We start from the raw sequence: 16,364 nt of genomic DNA, 5'->3' as shown, positions 1-16,364 counted from the left end.
TACTGTTTGTATGTCCTGTCATACCACCATTCATGCTTTTGGTCCCTCTTGTAATTATTTTAGTTAATAATCATGCTACATAAACTTAATGCATTGAGAGGATGCTGTAAAGTTGCAATTTACACATAAGGATACTCCAAATAACTGCCAACATGTCAGGAAGAGACTCTGGGTTCAAGAGAAAAGAGCAGTGATCACTAAAACACACAGCGCAGGAGAAGACCTCTTTTTAGCAAGTCAGTGTTTTTCCCTTGTTACCTTCAAGCATTTTTTCCTCCAGCTCTTGGAGCTTTTTAGAAGTGTGTTTTTATACCAAAATATTGTGAATTTTTCAGTTTCTAAATGTTAATGAAGTGTGAACTGATTTCTCTTATTGAAATGAGGAAGTTGAAATAAAAGTCTTAGGAAACCGATTTATAGGAAAAAGATATCCTAAAGCTAGCGTTACACTTAAGACTTTGTTGAAAGTATATAAAGAGACTTAACCATGTAATATGGAGTAAAACAGAAAGATTAGAGGAAATGAAAAAGGAAACTACTCACTCACAGCAGGCTGTATAACCATAATGAGTTTAAAGTGGAAAAATATTGAAGGTGTAGATTAGTATCGTTGATCAGTGGGATGAGTGTGAGCTGTCAGCCCGCAGTGAATACCCATGTGGTTATCACTCAGAGAGCTACTCCAAGAGCAACCTGATGTGTCTCAGCAACAGGAGGAATAAGAACCCTCTATTAACCAAAAATCAGAAAGCAGAGAGGTGAATAATGTGCTGCAAGTGTGCCATTCTCTCTTCTCACTCCAGGTAAGTTTTGATCACCCGGAAAAGTAGGAGAAAGACTCCCTTTACTCTTGTAGAGTCCTCTTTCCCTTGAGGGGGCTACTATTTATAGAAATGGCCAGAATCTGGATGTGGAGAAGCCACTAGCAACCCTGTGGGTGACAGAATGCACTTGCACATTAAGAACAAGCAGAAAAGCCAATAAAAGATGTTAGTTGTCCAGACAAAGAACTAGGCCAGATATAGCCAATAGATTTCAGATGCCATCTAAGGTTGGTTGGTAATTTCTTCCTGGAGTGCTGGGCTGAGGACAATTCTGAGTCTGAATCAGGTTTAGAGGGATGAAATCCCAGGATGGATTGGGTAGAAGCATTGTAGGGAGAGGGAAGAGAGCTGTGTTAGTTAATTGCCATCTGTTTCTTTGGGTCAAGCGCAAAGAGCGAGAACTTGCCTCCTATATTCTAGGGCAGAAGGGTGAGAACCCTGCCCATGTTCTGCAGGAAAGAATCCCACTTTGCAGAGCCAGGAAAGGAGAATCGGGCGTACATTTTGGGCCAATTGCCATGTGAGTTATAGTTTACTTGGAGTAAAGAGCAACATGGAAAGAAGACTGAAGAATACCTGAGAATTTTCAATGACTGAGAGAGAAATGGCTATGACAACACAAATATGTTCTCGTATACTTATAGCATAGAAATAAGGAGAGTATTTTAGCACAACAATAGTGCTACACATATGAATGATGCAGTGATATTGCCTTACATGTGCATTTGTCCCGACTGTGAAACAGTTTTTTACATGCCTTATGTTCGTAAATCCCTGCAAGAACCCCGTGAGCCTTAAAGAGTTTAGCAACATTCCAAAGTAGTATAATCTGCTGTTAAAATGTTAGCAAGGCGATTCCAGCTTACACATTCTAACGTCAAATCCTGTGTTTTTTTCCATTGAGTTGGAAAATGCTCTCCACTGCCAGCACTGAGAAATGATGAATCTGGCCCCCCAAACACACTCTGGCTAGAGTAAATATTTCTAAATGTCGATTTTACCGCCATGTAGCCCCACAGCATTTGAAACCACTGAAATAACTGACGTGGATGATTTGGATTCAGAAATGTTTCTCCTAATCAAGGGAGAGACCAGTTTAAATGTCAATGCTCAGGATGTTCAATTCCCAACATCCTTGCTAATTAAAGATGCATTTATCAGATTCCTTGCTCTATTAGCACCTAAAATAGGTACCAGACTTGGTAAAACTCACCTCTTTTAATCCAATGGGATGAAAATAGCAATTGAATGTGAAAAAGAAATTTGGAATAAAAGCAATCAAATTAAAAATTAATGTTAGTAAGAACTGTTACTTGATCAAAAAATAACTATATTCAATATCTTATGGTAACCTAGAATGAAAAAGAATATGAAAAAGTATATATGTATGTGTATGTATGACTGAAATATTATTTGCTGTACACCAGAAACTGACATGACATTGTCAACTGCTAGACTTCAATTAAAAAAAGGTTGAAACAAAAGGATAACTTAGTGAATAATAATTTGAAGGAGATAATGGTCAACTCAGCACATATGGGATTACTTCTTTTGGAGAACAAGCAGAGAGAAAAGTACAAGAATAATATATTCTTTAATATGGATGATATGCAAACAGAGACTGAAGAATGGAAAACATATTTTGGAAAATCAGAGGATACATAACTAAACTAATTAAAATAAACTAACACATTGACAGTAGCTGGTGTTAGGACATGGGGTGATTCTAATTTTTACCTCTCTTCTGTCTATTATTGTCTATTTACCAGATTCCTTTGGTTTCTACGTCATGTCCATGTCATTCTCCAAGACACACATGTCATTTTTTTGCAGGTATGATATCATGAACCTGCAGTACACTGACGCTAATCGCTATGACTATGTTCACGTTGGAACCTGGCATGAAGGGGTGCTGAACATTGATGATTACAAAATCCAGATGAACAAGAGTGGAGTGGTACGGTCTGTGTGCAGTGAGCCTTGCTTAAAGGGTCAGATTAAGGTAAGCCAGCCACAAATGGATTCTTGGATGATGTCCATAGGAGACCTCCTGCCTGGGCAGAAGTAGAGAAAAACACATTTTTCTTTGAAAATACTGTCCAGGAAAGGGTGTGCCAGGGTTACTGTTCCTGTTCTTGTGTTTAGCAAAAATTGAAACGACAAAGATCGGGAGATGAATAGGCATAGAATAGTCTTTATTCAAATCGCAATGATGAGCTGCAATCTTAAACACAGTGTAGCAAGCAAGAGGATGAGTAATCAAATTAAAAACTGAAACAAAAGTAATGGAAACCAAAACCAGTGATACTGCTTAGTCATAGTTCTAGCTATTGTTAAAGAAAGCAGAAGCTGAACAATGCCAAGTAAGTGTAAAACTAAAATAAAAGAAGTTGAAATGAGGTAACACAGAAGTGCTGCTTGCCTCTTCTCTTTTCTCCACCAAGTTCTTTGATTTTTCCTGAAACTACTGTTTTCCACCCAAGAAAGAGTCCTCACTTTCTAATTATTCTCAGAAGTTTTTTTTTTTTTTTCCGGTTTGAGGCAAGTGAGTGACCATGATATCACTGTATACTTAAAACTAGAGTAAATAAACATCAAATACTGGGCATTTGACTCAACCTAGTAGAGAGAATTCTTGCAGAAGAAGGCATAGAAACAGCACTCTCTGTTTCCCGTGCTATTTAAAACCAAACTGCCTGATGCACCGGGAATGGAGCATAGGGGAGTGATTGTGAACTGGTAGGGGTGTGCATTAAATGACCTGATAGGTCTCTCCCATCTCTAATTTTCTGTGATTCATCTCTGGGAACAGACTAGCTGTCACGTAAATGTCACAAAGCACAGCTGGAGGTGCAATGGGTACTGTGTGAGGCTCCTGCTCTCTTGCTATGGAGCTGCGCTGCTGCGCCGTTCGCAGGAGCTGCAGAAGCGCCCTCCACCCTCAGAAGATGCCCTGAGACGTCTACTGAAGGGTCCTTAGGGCAAGAGGCTGGTAGTGTTGGTGCAGCAGCTGGAAAAGCTTTCTCTCTACTGATCAAAGAAGGTAGAGGATCTGGAACCTCCAACATGTTTTAGCAACTGAGAAGAGCTTTCTGGGTGGACTCAGACTCTCAGTGGATTCAGTCACTTTGAGTTAGAAAAAAATTTCTAAGGCAACTCACCTGAGGTTTTAATGTTAGTGCTTTCTTTGCATATGTGATATTAAAATATTTAATAATTGTCTTGACAACTAACCAATCAAAATGAACTCCATTTTAGTGCTATAATGGGATGTTGGAGGCCTCCTACCATGCCCATGGTTAATCCTTGAGTTGTCGGATCACAGGAAGATTTAGGTGAGGAATCCTGCACAGATAGGGTAGTGTGGGGCAGTCAGGATGCTTGACGACACCATTAGTTTCTACCCAATGTAGAAGTATTTCAGAAATGTGAGAACGTCTCCGGCCAAATCAGTGTGTATGGGGTGGGTATCAGTGCTGCTTCTCCCCGAGAATCCAGTTCTGATTCTTGTCCAGATGGAAGTTTTCCCATGAGGCTGTCTAGTGGTATGTAGGAATCTATCCTCTGAAATCAGGGGCCTACAACTTCTCTTTGACTATTGCCACAAGATGCCAGACCACTAAACCCTGTGCCAGTCAGCTTCTCTAGGTGGTAGGGAAAACCAGACATCTGAGACCGACGTCATATGACTGGGACAGGCCAGAAGCCCCGGGCTCTATGCACTTCTGTGACCCAAAGGGCACGTCACATGTTCGACTCAGGTCTCCTTTCACTGAGTGTTTAGTGCAGAGAACTGCTGTGAAAAAGTTGATAGAATGAGAAAGTTTGGTTTTTCAGAGTATAAGAAAAGCAAACAAGCAAAGCAAGCCCTGGCAAGAGAATGCAAACCATTCCAAAGACGCTCCACACTCTCGCTCGCTTTCACAGTCCCCTCCTGTTACTCTGACTGCTGCCAGGCCGGGAACAGGGCTCACACACCACGTGCAGTCCCATTTGAACATTCCAGAGGAGAGGCCTTCCTCCCGCCCCCAAGTTCAGAGGAAAAGCTGTCTGCATAGATACTAGAGTATTTCTGGCACCACATGTGCGTTACACCTGTGCAGTGTTATCAAAGGAGATCCCAGAAATCGTTCCTGAGCCATTACAGAGTTCTCGCTATAAATGCAGGTCCCTTGGGGTCCAATTTTTGTAATACTGGTACCCTGCAGGATGGAAAGTGTGCCTGTTCTCAAAGCACCTGGAGTCAAGGTGAGGGGGATATTTGTTTCCCATAAGCACCATGGGAGGTATGGAAACAAATGAAATCTGAATCCCATTTACCAAATAATAGCATTTATATTCTTATACCATCAATTTGCCACCTACCAGGCCCAGGATGCAGAGCCAGATCTCTAAGTAGCCACGACAGAGACTGAAGAGAAGCAACTTAAAAGGCGACCTTAGGACTTGCACTTGTATTAACTGAGAACCATAACCTTTAGGAGAGGATTATTCATTTAAAATATCAAATGCCACTTAAAATGATGGAATAATCATTTGACTTCTTTTGTGGTAAACTTTGGAACTTTCTTCTGGTCATTTCCTTTGAAGTAGTTAAAAGTCCAGATTTCTTATGTTATTGATTTTTAGAAATATAACTATAATATCTTACAGATATAATATTTTATGGAGGCAGAAACTGATTTCAATCATACCACAGACACAGGTAAATAAAATCAGACTTTCATTGTTGTTCCTTATATTAGTCAGGGTTCAGTCAGGAAAAAAAAGAACCTATGCTCGGTAGGTTCAAGTTTTATATTTTTAATATAAAATACTGGTTATGAAAGTAAAAGGGGGAACTGGGGCAACTCAGAAATGAGCAACAGCAGGAATCATTTCCACCCTGGGGCTAGATGGACATGGGGAATGTCACAGCTACTACCTGAGATGCCCCCCAAGGTGGGAAGAGGAAGATACCTGGATATTGTGGCTTCTCCTCTCTCTGTCTGTTCAGTCTCCCATTAGATAATTCCATTTTCCCAACACTATCCAGAAAGACAGCCTGGAGAATGCAGTTCATCGGTACTTAGCTCAGATTCCCCTGAACCCCTGATGCTAAGCAAGTCTTAAGTGCTAATGCATTATTGGGAGGTGCAACCCCAGGGAAGCAAGAGTGCGGGGAAAAGTGAAGGGAGACATGGAAGCATGGAAAAACACCACCACCAGGAAGGTGATGCGTCGTTGAGCAGGACGCTGCCTCACTGAGCACAGTTAGTCACTCAGCCTCCTAGAGATCTCTGGACGGGCTGCTCGGACTCTCCGCTGCAGGAAGAGGAGAAGGATGTATGTACTCATGCCATTCTGTTTTCTGTTTCCTGTGGTCAACGTTTGCTCACAGGAAGTAGCATCACCTGACCCCTTTAGACAGCTGCTGAGGAAGCCAGGGTCCACATCCTGTTATATGGCCCTTCTTCGGATTTGGAAGCAGTTGGGGGAGTGGAAGCCTCTGTGGGTCTGTTCTGGGCTCCTGCTGTGGTGGGTGCAGTGGAGGTGGCTGTGGAACCCAGTGCCTCCGTCACGGAAGAGAGCCAGCTGGAGATGCCAGAAGATGACACAACAGTGGTGGAAGCTGAGGTAGGGGCTGAAGAAGTGTCCAGAACCCCCAAGAACTAGTGGCCAAGGGCCTAAGAGACAGGCCAGGCAAAAAGAATCAGAGGCAGCACATTAAATGCAGACAACAGAACTGCACGCTAACAGCAAGGGCCTGGCACGTGTACTGGCCTCCCGTACCAAGCCTGCTGCTGTTTTCCTTGGTGTGGGGGAGGGCAGGAAAGATGTAGGAAGGAATGAAAAGGCAGAGGAGGGGAAAGTGAAGGAAAGGAGAAGGAGGCAGTAGAGATCAGAGATTAAGTTTTATCAAGTTTATTCTTGTGCAAGTATAAAAAGGGATGCCTTATGGACATCATTTCAATTACTCCTTTAAACAACTGTTTAAAAGGGGAATAATCACCCCCATTTTATAGATGAGGAATCTGAGGCCCAGAGGGTTTGCAGACTTTCTCAGCTAGCAAATAAATGCTGGAGCTGGGCTTGGAACCAACCCAAAGCTCTTTATCAACCCACAGCCACATGTTGTTCAACCATCTTTCATTGTATGAACTGGCATACCTCCTACAAATGCAAATTTCAATTGCTAAGCCTTATTTTCTCAACAGTTCATAGGAAAATTATAGAGATCCACTTTAAAAATACTGAGGGAACAAAATCTGGAATTAAGGAGGCAATCAATATTTGTGAGAGCTGACAGGAGAGTTTAGCAGAGACAAGGAAACGGGCAGAAAAGTTGAGGGAAAGGATCATGGAGGTTGCTTTCACTGCTCTCCTATTCTTTCCCCGCCCACCCTTTTTTTTTTTTTTCCCTCCCCTTAAGTTTGTTTTCAGATTCTTTACTCCAAGATGATGGTTTGAGGCTGGGAGGCTGGACATGGAGTGTGAAGATGATCATCATTTCCCCTATTCCCACATGGACAATAAGACAGAATTATGGAGACATTAGGTGAACAAGGACTATATCATAAGTGGTCCTTCATTACACATGCCATATCGTCATATAGTAAAATATACCTTCTATATGTGGGGAATAGCCCAGATACACGTATTTTTTTTACAAACTGTAGACTTCAGAATTCGGTTAACCATTTTTTCCCATTTGAAAGTGAGGAGCAAATGTCATGAAACTTCATATCTTCATACCTCAGCTTTTGTTTTCTAAGAATAAGGGCAATTCTCACATGGCCGTAAGACCACCTAAGAAAATTAGCAATAACATCATCATTTATAACTCTCCTGCCCACCTCAGCTTTCTCTTTTTGTGAGTCAAAATGAACCACCCATTTAAATTGTTCATAATTAATGTCACCATTTTTGCAACCAATGAAACAATAATATGGTTCCTTCATTAAGCAATATTTTCTAAATTCTACTGTAGGATGGCAAGTTCTCAATATAAACTGTCCACAAGAAAATAAAAAGTTCTTTATCTGAGAAGCTTATGATTATATACTGATGAGGTGATCTGCCCTGGCTACTAAAAACATATTGGCTAAAATTCTGAAAAAAGTTGAAAAAATATTTTTGTGTGTTTTATTATGCATATGAAAACATAAAATTATTATAGTCTCTCTGGATGAGGAGGAATCTTTGGAAGAACTGGTCATAATGAGAAACTCTACAGAATCATCATTCATTTATCCACAGCCACTCTGAGTAGTACCTACACCTTCACCTCTCATGCTTTGACTGGGGTTTACACTGGTCTCCTGGTTACTGAATCTTTTGGTGATCACCTTATCCTCAGACCTAGCTTGTCTGCCACGTCTGGGGACAGGTGCCCACCGGAGCTGCTGCTGAGTCACGTGACACTGGGCAGAGCAGGAACGCAGCAGAACTGCTGTGCCTGGGAGGTGGCAGTGGCTGAAGCGGGGCCCATTTTCCCTTTTCAGCAGACATTTACTGAAGTGTAACACACGTACGGAAAAGTAGAGGAGGAAGGCAATAGTATGGACACCCGGGGCACTCTTACTGCCGGTCTTCGCTCTAGCTGCTCCCGCTGCGCGGGACCCACTTCACCAGGTATACCAGAAAGCTTACTCCCTGCCCTCTCTCAAGTCTTTACTTGACTAGCATGTTTCTTAGTGAGGCCTTACCTGACCGCCACATGCAAAACTGCAATCCCCACTTCCAGGTGCCTCCCTATCAGGCCTGGGGCTAAGGTGAGGCACCTAAGGTACAGACATTAAAGAGACCCCATTCTCAGAGACCTGCAAGTGCAGGGGGCAGGGTACGTGCACAGCCCTGAGGGTGAGTGCCCCTTTAAATCTGATCCCTAGGCACTAGGCTTGTGCCTTACTTTGGTCCCTGCCCTGAACCCTATTCCTCCTTTATGTGGTAGTTTTTTCAAGCCCTTCTCTAGAATGACAGTTCCCCAAGAATGGGGCTATTGTCTGTTTTATTGTATTTCTAGATTTTTTATAGTGCCTGGCACTGTAAATGCATAATGTGAATAAATGAATGGATGAATGATTGAACATATATGCTCTGCATAGGCATTTCATTCCTCCTGCCAGCAGTACACTGAGTACATCATGTGAGATTCTGAGCTTCTTACCTCAGTGATCATCAGCTCTTTTCATTTATTTGTCCCCATGCAGAGCACCATGTCTGGCATGCTGAGCCACTAAATAAAGATTGGCTAAGTGAATATATAGCTACCAACCTCAGAGATACAATTTTGGTTCCCAGCGTAACATGCTATCATTGTGACAGCCATTATTACACTAGGAAGAGCCTGCTTCTTGAGAATAACTGGAGATAATGTGACTGAGGTTTGCACAAAGTACTATCCCCTTGGCAGCTGTTTCCTCATCTGCAAAATGAGCATAATTAACTTAGTCCATGGAATGGTTGTGAGGGTTAGTGTAGTTCTGTACAGGGTGCCTAGCACGTAGTCTGGTTCCATACGTGTCTGTTGTTGTGATCGTTTTATATTCCTATATGATTTTTGTTACATTTTCCTCTAATAAATTACAAAATAGACATTTTCCCAAATGGATATTTTTCTTTAGTTCTTGCAAAATTCTCTACACTTTCCTCTTATTTTTTTATTCTCTTTGAACTCTTCATTTTTATTTCCTCTGTTTATGTTGTATTCCATATTATTTCCCTCTTCTTTTTCATATACATTACTGAGTAATTAATATGTGCCAAGAACTATGCTAGCGCTGTGAATGCAAAGGAAACTTAAACATGACCCCTTCCTCTGAGGAACTCGTAATGCAGCTGGAAAAACATATATCAGCAGTTAGGGTCCATTGTTGCCCAAGCTCTCATACTGGGCACGGGGGGGACACAGGAGGGTAGGACTAGCCCTTCTCTCTTCCAGCTGATTCTCCTACAGTCCTAATTGGGTAGCCCAGTGTCTTTATTCTGTTTAGTCTTCTAGGCATTTCCCTTCTGAAGAAAAATTTCTCTGTTCCCTTTGATTTATCATTACTTTTCCTTCATTATATCCTCCTGATGCTGTTTATTTTCTTTTGCCCTTTTTCTAAATAAAGCCTAAATTTTGAAAAAATTAGGTTATTTCAGAAATGTGGTCATAAGGTGAATATTTGATTTCCTATGGCATAAATTCTTTGACTCCTATAGAGTATATGGAATTAAATCATATCCGTGTGCAAAGCAGCAGGTCATCTAGCCTCACTAACAATAAACAGAGCATCATGTACACAGGGCATAAAAGGAATCAAAACAGTCCCAGTGTCTTGGAAAGTCTTAATCCTTCAAGGGCAGTTTCAGTGAAATATCAAATCCCTTACCATGACTCAGAGCTGTCATAAAAGTGCTTTACTATAACAAAAATGAAACAATAACTTTATTCAGCTTTTGAGCATATACAACAGGCAAAAGAAATATCAGTTAGTACAAAAAATATAAAAATAAAATTTTAAATTTTGGCGATATTGGGGAGAGTAAAACATAAATTAGAGACAGTAATCTAAGAATGAAAAAAAACAATATCTGAATGAAACATACCTACTGTATATATCTGAAACAATTAGAGGACAAAAGCTAACTTGTGGTGATAAAATACCAAATATATTTTAATTATAGAGAATTCCAAATAAAGTAATGTTTCAAAGGGCTCGCTGCTCCAGAAATACTTCCCAGAGCTTGTGATGTTGTGTCAGAACTCAGAAGTAGTGCCATAGATGGACTGATGGAGGAAAGATGATATTCTAAATGGAAAGGAATATTCTTTCTTTTATTAAAATATATATGTTTCTTTACTATATTGTTTCATGTTAAAACCATGGATTAAACAACTCACGCACTCTCTCTCTTCTGCCCTCCTTAAAATCTGTTCTCCAAATAGCAGCCATAATGATCCTTGCAAAAAGCAAGCCAGATGAAAAACAAATTAGGCTATGTAACTACCCTACTTCAAACCTCTCTCAAAAACAAAGTTCTGTGGACATTAATGAGGACATAAGCAGGGGGTGGCATAGAGGCAGCTCTTCCTTGTTTGGCAAACTTACGTAACAGACTATTAACAGTCAAAGTTATGTGCAGAAACGAGGTCCAGGGACTAAGTGAATGCCTGACCATAGAGCTTGTGTTTCAAAAGTGTAGGGAAAGTGAGGCACTAAGGTTCCTTGAGTGGCCCAATTCTATTTTTAAGAACTACTGCACTCAACACTCATTCATTGGCCTCCTACTGTGTGTTCCTGATACATTTCTTGATAACTATGATCTGATAACAATGAAAGTATGGCGTGATTCCCTTCTCTTGAGGAGCCCACAGGCCATTCAAACAATTTTGGCAGCTGTGTGCATGTTACTCTGGAGTGAGAAGAAATTAGAGGCATGTTGTATGACTGGAAGATAGGGACCAGAATTCAGGTTTCTGAGTCTAGAGGGGTGACTCTGAGATAGAAAAGACAAATCCCATATTTTAGGCATTGTATGGCGAAAATACACATATTTGGTGGTTGAATAAAGAAGTAATAAAAAATAACTCCATTTGAGCAGTTCCATTTTCATTACTTATTAGAAGTATAAGCTAATCATTTATTTAATCATTTAGTCATTGACAGCCTAATTTTAAATATTTCCCATGTGCCAGTTACTCATATGATCTACCTTCACCAGTCATCCTGTACAAATACATTTTCTTAGCATTATTATCTTATGAATTTGTCTAGTTTGTAGTATTCATTTTACAGTGAGAGAAAAAGATAAAGTTGATTGAAGAGATATACAGTGTTGTGTGACAGCTCTTATTGTGCTTCTTATAATAATTAAATTTAGAAAACAGTATTCATTACTAATTCAATTTTTCTCTTATCACTTAGAAAAATTTATAATTTGGAATGTAAATTTCTCCTGATTATTCTGAGGATAAGTGTGAATTTTTTCAAAGACTTAATTTAATTCTACTTTCTAAAGTTATTTGAAAGTTACAGGAGAAATAGAAAAACCTTTACGTTTTCTGAAAATATACTGTCACTGGATATTTTTCATGTAATTCTAAAACAGTGGTATAAATTTTGACCTGATTTGCAAGAAGATAATTTTATTTTCACAAAGAAACTATAATGTTTGTATAGTAATATTTAGTTTAATTTCTGACTTTACATATGAGAAATATTTGATAATGTTTAATAGTTAGGGAGGGACTTCAGTTTCTACCCATGAGGGAGTAAGAGTATAGATTTTGCCTTCTGCTGTAAACAACCAGAAAACTTGACACAATGCATGAAATAACTGGGATCAGACTTTGGAAAACAGTGCATGACCTTGATTCCAAGAAAGTGAAACAAACAAGGTGAACCCTGAAATGACTCAGGCTTTCTGCCTGGAGGCAATTTCCTTGTTGCTGTTTAGTGAGAAAGAAACAGAGCTTGGCTGTCTTGATAATTTAGGAAGACAGAAATCAGAGTTTAGAAAGGCCAAGGCAGCTAGAATTTGTAGTACAGAGGAAGGAAGAGGTTAGATCTATGCAGGAAGAGTCCCAGAATTTGGCATTCGAGCTCCCCTGAGTATTTGACCGAATCTGTATGAATAGAGTAGAATTCAGAAAGTCCAGAAAAAGAACAACTGCTGATGAGCTGGATTCCCAGAGGTAACACAAGGCCAAGAGTTGTCCTAGTTTCTACAGGCCAGAGTGGAGGTACCTTGTTGAATACACAAAGAATTAAGTAGAGACCCCAGTAGATCCATAACTTAATAATGAGGCTAAACTATTCCTAGAGTAGAGACTATTTAGGCTTGCCAGGAAAGATTAAAAACAAGGCTCAAAGTGATCTACAAGTAACTTAGATGACTTCCAGAACAAAGGGCAGTACTTCTTAAGAAAAAAAAAATCCAGCACTCTACAACTTATGTACACAACATCCAGCATCTGATCAATTTTTTAGACATATGATAAAGTGAGAAAATGTGACAGAATACCAGAAGGAAAATCAAGCAATAGGAGCAGTACCAGATATCATATTGATGATGGAATTAGTAGTCAAGAATATTAAAATATCAGGTATCACCTCACACGAGTCAGAATGGCCATCATTCAAAAGTCCACAAATGATGAATACTGGAGAGGCTATGAAGAAAAGGGAACCTTCCTACACTGCTGGTGGGAATGTAGTTTGGTGCAGCCACTGTGGAAAACAGTATGGAGATTCCTCAAAAGGTTAGGAATAGACTTCATATGACCCAGGAATCCCACTCCTGGGCATATATCCAGAAGGAACCCTACTTCAAAAAGACACCTGCACCCCAATGTTCATAGCAGCACTATTTACAATAGCCAAGACATGGAAACAGCCTAAACGTCCATCTCCAGATGACTGGATAAAGAAGATGTGATATATTTATACAATGGAATACTATTCAGCCATGAAAACAACATAATGCCATTTGCAGCAACATGGATGTCCCTGGAGAACGTCATTCTAAGTGAAATAAGCCAGAAAGAGAAAGAAAAATACCATATGAAATCACTCATGATTTCTGTGGAATCCAAAAAAAGAACATAAATACAAAACAGACTCATAGACATAGAATACAAACTTGTGTTTCCAAGGGGCCAGGGGGTGGGAAGGGACAGACTGGGATTTCAAAATCTGTAGATACTGATAGGCATATGCAGAATAGATAAGCAAGATTATACTGTATAGCACAGGGAAATATATACAAGATCTTGTGGTAGCTCACAGCAAAAAAAAAATGTGACAATGAATGTATGTATGTTCATGTATAACTGAAAAATTGTGCTCTACACTGGAATTTGACGCAACATTGTAAAATGACTATAATTCAATTAAAAATGTTAAAAAAGGAATATTAAAATATCTACTATAAATACATACTAAAGGATTTTAAAGAAAACATACATATCATAGGAAAACAAGTAGAAATATAAGAATATAACAAAATGGAATTTATACCATGAAAAATAAAATACATTAGAGATAATACTTTAATGGATGGGATTAACAGCATGTTAGACATTATGGAAGTAAAGATCAGGAACTTAAAACATAACAATAGAGAATGGCCGAATGAGGCAGAGAGAGTGAAAAACAAACTTAAAGAAATGAACAGGCTCTCAGGAACTTGTGGAGTACCATGAAGAGGCATACCATAAGTGCAGTTGGAAACCCAAAAGGACAGGGGATAGAGACAAGCCAGAAAAAAAATTAAGAAATGATGACTGAAAAAATTTCAAAAATAATGAAAATGTAAACACAAATCCATGGAGCTCAACAAATCTTGAGGAAGATAAACATGAAGAAGACATAATTAAATTGCTAAAAACCAGGGATAAAAAGGAAACTCTTTATATCAGCCATGATTAAAAAATAAAGGTCTGTGACACAGAGAGACTTATCAGAAACCATATGCAAGGCAAGAAACAAATGATATCTTCAAAATGTTGGGGAAAAAAAAAACTTTCAAACTAGATGTCTATTCCCTACAATAATGGAAGGGCATAAACTACTGAAAGAAAGAAAAAGCTGTCAACTTAAATTTCTATACCAAGTGAAAATATTTTCTCAAAAATTAAGTCAAAATAAAGACTTTTCAAAAAAAAGCTGAAAGAAGTCAATTTTCAGATCAGCACTATAGTAAATATTAAAGAAAGTTCTTCATTCAGAAGAAAATTATACCAGATAGATATGAGTCAATACAAAGGAATTAAAAGCACCAGAAATCACGAATGCATGGGTAAATATAAAATATAATAATATTTTTCTTATTGCAAAAATTTATCTCAAAGATGATTGCTTAAAGCAAGAATGGCAACTTATTATGTGAGGGAGTTATAAAATCTGTGTAGGTAAAATATTTTATAACTGTAACCCTAAGAATGGGAGGGAGAAAAAAAAGGATTTTGCTGTAAGGGACTTACATTATCCATGAAATTGTATAACATTATTTGAATATAGACTGTGATAAGTTAAAAGTGCATATTGCCAACTCTTCAACAACTACTGAAACAAAACAAAGAAGTTTAGCCGGTATGTCACTATAAATAAATCCTTGGATGAAAGGCAGACATCATCAGATGAGAGGTGCAAGCAATATTGAATTAATGTTTACAAGAAACTCACTTTTAATTCAATTTTTTTAATGCAATGTTTTTTGATGTTTATTTTTGTATTGTGTAAGTGAAAAAGTACTTACCAAACAAATTGAAAATGGGAGAAAGTTTAAACTGGTCACATAAAAAGCAATTCTTCAGCAATTTTGAACTAGTAATTTTTCTTCCAACGATCCATGTGATCTTTTGAATTCACTAGAGCTAGTTACAAGATCAGTAATAAGGTTACACTTTCTTAGCCATTAATCTGTTTTTATTTATACAAAGCTGCTTAGTCTTTGATAATTACAACAAAAATTCCATAATTTCTCAGTTTTTATGAATTTATAAGGTTTTATTACATAGGAACTTACGTGGTTAAACATTACTTGCTTTTACAGAGAAGAAAAATGTATTTTTACTTTTCTGAGAATTATTAATACATATTAACATAAATATTGATAAAACTCAACTTTTTCACTCCCTTTATAAAATAAATTAGCCTTGAAAAGTCTCCAAATCCAGGATGGAATGAACTGAAATTCCTATTTGAACTCTAATGTAATAAGGTATTCCGAATCCATGTATTTAAGATTCCTCAATATGTAGGACTTTTTGAAAAATTACTTAAAAAAAATCATAGTGTGAAAGCAAGTCCTCATCTAAAATAAAAGAGTTTTGGGAGAAACTGTCTCTGAGGCATGTGAAATATCCTTATGTTACAGGTTATACGGAAAGGAGAAGTCAGCTGTTGCTGGATTTGTACTGCCTGCAAAGAGAATGAATTTGTGCAAGATGAATTCACCTGCAAAGCTTGTGACTTGGGATGGTGGCCCAGTGGAGATCTAACAGGTAGGAGTCACCTCACTTGTAATTGTTGTCCTTGATCTTTGGCCTTTCCAACATGCCCATTGTTCAAAATGTGAGTGATTAGCTCATGTCTTTTTCAATGTTTATTTTCATTGTTATTGCTCGTATCAAAACATACATATAAACCTCTTGGAAGTTTTCCATAATCTATATTGAAAATTCATTTAAATATAAATAAAAGTGTATTCAAAGGGTATTCTAGTATACCAGTTGTTCCTGTTTTTCTTTTTAAATTTTTTCTTTGAAGATATTTTTAGTCACCTGAATTTATTATTTGCAAACACTTCTTGAATATCTGTATGTAAGGCACTATTGCAGGTCCTACCTGTACAAAGGTAACTAAATCACAGCCCCAGCTTTACTTTGCTTAAAATATATTAGGGAAGAAACTTGTAAAAATATAAAATAAAAGTTATTAATATAATAGAGACATTTATAAACTACTGTAAATTTTAGTTAGGCAGACAAAGAGAAGAAAGAGATTCCAGATAGAAAGTGGAACATGGGAAACATGAAAGTAGGTTAATGCATCTGAGGAAAACCATGAG

At 38.4% G+C, this 16,364-nt stretch overlaps 1 protein-coding gene across 3 annotated transcripts in view; it reads left to right on the top strand.

Moving 5' to 3' along the window:
- GRM1 (glutamate metabotropic receptor 1) overlaps positions 1-16,364 on the top strand; it is a 348,044-nt gene that overhangs the window by 284,516 nt on the left and 47,164 nt on the right. For all 3 annotated transcript variants that reach the window (XM_045524657.2, XM_074368924.1, XM_074368925.1), the window contains exons 5-6: positions 2,658-2,826; positions 15,672-15,798. In XM_045524657.2, the coding sequence (XP_045380613.2) occupies positions 2,658-2,826; positions 15,672-15,798 (296 nt within the window). The remainder of the gene's footprint in view (positions 1-2,657; positions 2,827-15,671; positions 15,799-16,364) is intronic.

Source organism: Camelus bactrianus, chromosome 8 (assembly GCF_048773025.1).
Source record: "Camelus bactrianus isolate YW-2024 breed Bactrian camel chromosome 8, ASM4877302v1, whole genome shotgun sequence".
In the NCBI taxonomy this organism is placed as follows: Eukaryota; Metazoa; Chordata; class Mammalia; order Artiodactyla; family Camelidae; genus Camelus; species Camelus bactrianus.
The sequence above is the reverse complement of the archived record's forward strand: the minus strand, read 5'-3'. Positions and strand labels throughout refer to the sequence as shown.